Source organism: Odocoileus virginianus, unplaced genomic scaffold (assembly GCF_023699985.2).
Source record: "Odocoileus virginianus isolate 20LAN1187 ecotype Illinois unplaced genomic scaffold, Ovbor_1.2 Unplaced_Contig_370, whole genome shotgun sequence".
Classification (NCBI taxonomy): Eukaryota; Metazoa; Chordata; class Mammalia; order Artiodactyla; family Cervidae; genus Odocoileus; species Odocoileus virginianus.
The window spans coordinates 1-5,093 of record NW_027224687.1 but is presented as its reverse complement, the minus strand read 5'-3'; the positions used below and the strand labels follow the sequence as shown (position 1 = coordinate 5,093).

General features: G+C 38.8%; 1 protein-coding gene across 1 annotated transcript; it reads right to left on the bottom strand.

Annotated features, from left to right (window-relative positions):
- Window positions 1-3,680: 3,680 nt before the first annotated feature.
- Window positions 3,681-5,075, bottom strand: LOC139034308 (zinc finger protein 420-like; the record flags this gene model as incomplete). Its single annotated transcript, XM_070464759.1, is given in 1 exon segment — window positions 3,681-5,075. A coding segment is annotated over 1 exon segment (1,395 nt), but the record flags the coding sequence as incomplete, so codon positions are not given.
- Between the last annotated feature and the right edge of the window lie 18 nt (window positions 5,076-5,093).

Sequence of the window (5,093 nt, the reverse complement as noted above, 5' to 3'; positions counted from 1 at the left end):
TAAATGAGTAAGTAAAAATAGAAGGGCCTGGGGTTTAGGAAGGGTGCTGGTTTCCTGGGCTGCTGGGGAAGACCTATGAGGAATTTACATTTGCTCATGAATTTTCAGGCACGTATAATTAGTACGTGTACTTATGAGAATAATTGGTGTCAAAGCAAGGCACCCGTGGGCTTCTGGTCTATACAAATGATGCCAAGGCAGCAATATCTTGAAGCAGTGTAGGTAACTCTCATCAATACTCCTATGAATCCATATTGTAACCATCATAATGTCCCAGTAGTTAAGATGAGAAAATGACACACTGTTCCATTTATGAAAAATATGATCTCCAATTATTTGAGGGTTACAGCCAGTAGAAAAAAAGGAATTACTATGAGATGTCATTCTGTGTGCGTGCTAAGTCGCTTCAGTTGTGTGTGCCTCTTTGCAACCGCATAGGCTGCAGCCTTCCAGGCTCCTCTGTCCATGGGATTCTCCAGGCATGAATACTTGAGTGGGGTGCCCTGCCATCCTCCAGGGGATTTGCTGGACTCAGGGATCTAACTAGCATCTCTTATGTCTTCTGCATTGGTAGGGAGATTTTTTTTTTTTTTTTTACCACTAACACTATCTGGGAAGCCCCATGAGATGTCATCCAACTGTGCTATTACAGATATTTTATACTCATCATCAGTCAGTCAGTTCAGTTCACTCACTCAGTCATGTCTCTCTCTTTGTGACCCCATGAACTGCAGCACGCTAGGCTTCCCTGTCCATCACCAACTCCTGGAGCTTACTCAAACTCATGTCCATCGAGTTGGTGATGCCATCCAACCATCTCATCCTCTGTCGTCTGCTTCTCCTCCTGCCTTCAATCTTTTCTAGTATCAGGGTCTTTTCAAATGAATCAGTTCTTCACATCAGGTGGCCAAATTATTGGAGTTTCAGCTTCAGCATCAGTCCTTCCAGTGAATATTCAGGACTGATCTCCTTTAGGATGGACTGGTTGGATCTCCTTGCAGTCCAAGGGACTCTCAAGAGTCTTCTCCAACACCACAGTTCAAAAGCATCAATTCTTTGGCACTTAGCTTTCTTTATAGTCCAACTCTTACATCCATGCATGACTACTGAAAAAACAATAACTTTGATTAGACAGACCTTCTTTGGCAAAGTAATGTCTCTGCTTTTTACTATGCTGTCTAGGTTGGTCATAGCTTTTCTTCCAAGGAGCAAGTGTCTTTTAATTTCATGGCTGCAGTCACCACTTGCAGTGATTTTGGAGCCCCCCAAAATAAAGTCTTTCACTGTTTTCACTGTTTCCACTGTTTCCCCATCTATTTGCCATGAAGTGATGGGACCAGATGTCATGATCTTAAGTTTTCTGAATGTTGAGTTTTAAGCCAACTTTTTCACTTTCCTCTTCCACTTTCATCAAGAGGCTCTTTAGTTCTTCTTCACTTTCTGCCATAAGGATGGTGTCATATGCATATCTGAGGCTATTGATAGTTTTCCCAGCAATCTTGATTCCAGCTTGTGTTTCATCCAGATGCTTAGGAAGCATCACTATGAACAAAGCTAGTGAAGATGATGGAATTCCAGCTGAGCTATTTAAAATCCTAAAAGATGATGATGCTGTTAAAGTGATGCACTCACTATGCCAGCAAATTTGGAAAACTCAGCAGTGGCCACAGGACAGAAAAAGTCAGTTTTCATGCCAATCCCAAGGAAAGGCAACGCCGAAGAATGTTCAAACTGCCGTACAATTGCACTCATCTCACACGCTAGCAAAGTAATGCTTAGAATTTTCCAAGCCTGGCTTCAATAGTACGTGAACTGTGAACATTCAGATTTTCAAGCTGAACTTAGAAAAGGCAGAAGAACCGGAGATCAAATTGCCAACTTCTGCTGGATCATCAAGAAAGCAAGAGAGTTCCAGAAAAACATCTACTTCTGCTTTATTGACTATGCCAAAGCCTTTGACTGTTTGGATCACAACAAACTGCGGACACTTTTTAAAGAGATGAGAATGCCAGATCACCTTAGAAATCTACCTCCTGAGTGGTACCTCCTGAGAAATCTGTATACAGGTCAAGAAGCAACAGTTAGAACTGGACATGGAACAACAGACTGGTTCCAAATTGGGAAAGGAGTACATCAAGGCTATATATTGTCACCCTGCTTATTTAACTTATATGCAAAATACATCTGTGAAATGTCGGGCTGGATATTCACCATCAGTTATTGACAATTTAAAAAAACCTGGGAGATGATAATGTTGGTATTAATCTTTATGTTGGTGGTGGAATACTTGTGTGTATGCTTAGTTGTGTCTGACTCTGCAACCATGGACTGTAGCCCATCAAGCTCCTCTGTCCACGGGATTCTCCAGCAAAAATACTGGAGCTGGTTGTCATTTCCTTGTCCAGGGGATCTTTCTGACCCAGGGATGGAACCCACACCTTCTGTGACCCCTGCATTGGCAGGCAGATTGTTTACTATTGAACCACCTGAGAAGCCTGTTACTGATGAGAACACTTCGTCAATTATACCTGAAGCTTAATAAATTAAAAGCCATTCCATTTTTATTAACATATAGTAAGTTCACACATAAGCTAAATAAAACTTTCCAAAGTTTATAATCTTTGATCAAAATATAGATTACAAGCATCTGGAAACATTCTTGTTCTTCTGATATACTGATCAGAGAAATAAGATATTTATGGTTTACGGAGAAAAATTACTTAGTAAACAAAGATGTACATTAATTAAATAAACTTTCATGGAAACATTACATATATTTTTCTTAGGTATAAGATTTCCTGATTGCTACCTTGTCAAGTAAAATTTATGACTTCTAGTTATTGCTGTTATAAAAATATATTGGGATTTTAGTGAACTGCCATCTTTATAACCATAAAGAACCACTGGCCCCACTATTTAAAATTTAGAATGACCCTCTGTCTTACTTTAATACAAAGAATTGTTTTCGGAACACTTACCTAATTGTGACATAGAGGGATATTTTAAACAATGACAGTCATCACCTTCATTTAGACTTTCATTGTATATTTCACATTTCAAGGTCCTTAATATTCCATAGAAAAGTAGATAAAAACTATTTCCACCTAACATAGAAGGGCTTCATTTAACTTTGAGGCAGCAAAGATCAAGAATATTAACTAATTTTTTTTCACTAAAAAAAGAAACTTAGTTCACATATACACTAGAAACAGGGGTATATCATGTAGTACTTTGAGACTCCAATTATATTAAATTTCACTTTCACATAATGTCAATATAAATGAGGATACAATGACGATTGTTCTGTCAAACATCTCTCACCTTGATCCTATGATCCACAGTAAGAAATAATTTTTCTAAGTGTTTTAACTTTGGATTATTTTCTATAATATCCTGACATAAAGTAATACCAGAAAAGGCTTAATGACTGAATGCTATCTTTGATGAATTCTCTGATATTTATTTAGACCTGAGTTTTTAAATTCATTTCGTACATTTCTTATAGCATTAAGTGTTCTTCCCAATATGAACTCTCTGGCGTTTTGTGTTGTATGTGTTTAGGACAAACCTCTTTCATCACTTATTACATTTGTACAGTCTCTCTCTAGGACACGATCTTTGATGCTGAATGAGGTGATGGCTCACTTCAAGGCTCTGTCACATTATTTATATTTGTAAGACTACTTGGCAGTATGAATTATTTTATGGCAAGTAAGGTTTGAGTGGCAGTTAAAACCTTTGCCTCATTCTTTACATTGGTATGGTTTCTCCCCGGTATGAATTCGCCTATGTTGATTAAGGTTTGAAGTCTGATTAAAGGCTTTGCCACATTCTCTACATTTATAAGGCTTCTCTCCTGTATGAACTCGCTGATGTTGAGTAACATGTGAACGCCTGGTAAAGGCTTTGCCACATTCTGTACACTTATAAGGCTTCTCTCCTGTATGAATTTGCTGATGTTGAGTAACATGTGAACTCCTGGTAAAGGCTTTGCCACATTCTGTACATTTGTATAGCTTCTCCCCAGTATGAATTTTCTGATGTTGATTAAGATTTGAGCAACTGATAAAAGCTTTGCCACACTCTTTACACTTGTATGGTTTCTCCCCAGTATGCATTCGCTGATGTTGCGTAAGTGCCGTGCTTTGGTTAAAGGCTTTCCCACAGTTCTGACATTTATATGGTGTTTCCCCAGTGTGGACTCGCCTATGTCGATTCAGGTTTGAACCCTGAGTAAAGGCTTTGCCACATTCTGTACATTTATAAGGCTTCTCTCCTGTATGGATTCGCTGATGTTGAGTAACATGTGATCGCCTGGTGTAGGCTTTGCCACATTCTATACAGTTGTACAGTTTCTTCCCAGTATGAATTATCTGATGACGGAGAAGGTTCGAGCGCTGATTAAAGGCTTTGTTACAGTCTGTACATTTATAAGGCTTCTCCCCAGTATGAATTCGCTGATGCACAGTGAGATATGAGGAACTCCTAAAGGCTTTCCCACATTCTCTGCATGTATAAGGCTTCTGCCCAGTATGACTTCTCTGATGTTGACTAAGATTTGAGCAACTGATAAAAGCTTTGCCACACTCTTTACACTTGTATGGTTTTTCCCCAGTATGCATTCGCTGATGTTGAATAAGTGTCGTACTTGTGTTAAAGGCTTTTCCACAATTCTGACATTTATATGGTTTTTCCCCAGTGTGCATTCGCCTATGTTGATTAAGGTTTGAACTCCGGGTAAAGGCTTTGCCACATTCTGTACATTTATAAGTCTTCTCTGCAGTATGAGTTCTGAGATGTCGAGTAAGGTTTGAGGGCTTCCTAAAGGTTTTGCCACATTCTGTGCATTGGTTAGGTTTCCCTCCAGTATGGGTTTTCCTGTGTCTGTTTAGATTTGAGAATTGAGGAAAGACTTTCCCACCTTTATTCCACTTGCAGTGTTCCTCCTTAGCATGAATACTTGGATGTTGAGTAAGTTGTGATGACTGGTTAGAAACTTGACCACATTCACTAAATTTGTAATTATTTTCTTCAGTATGGATATTCCTATCTGTAATAAGATTCGAGCTTTGATAAAAGACATTTCTACATTC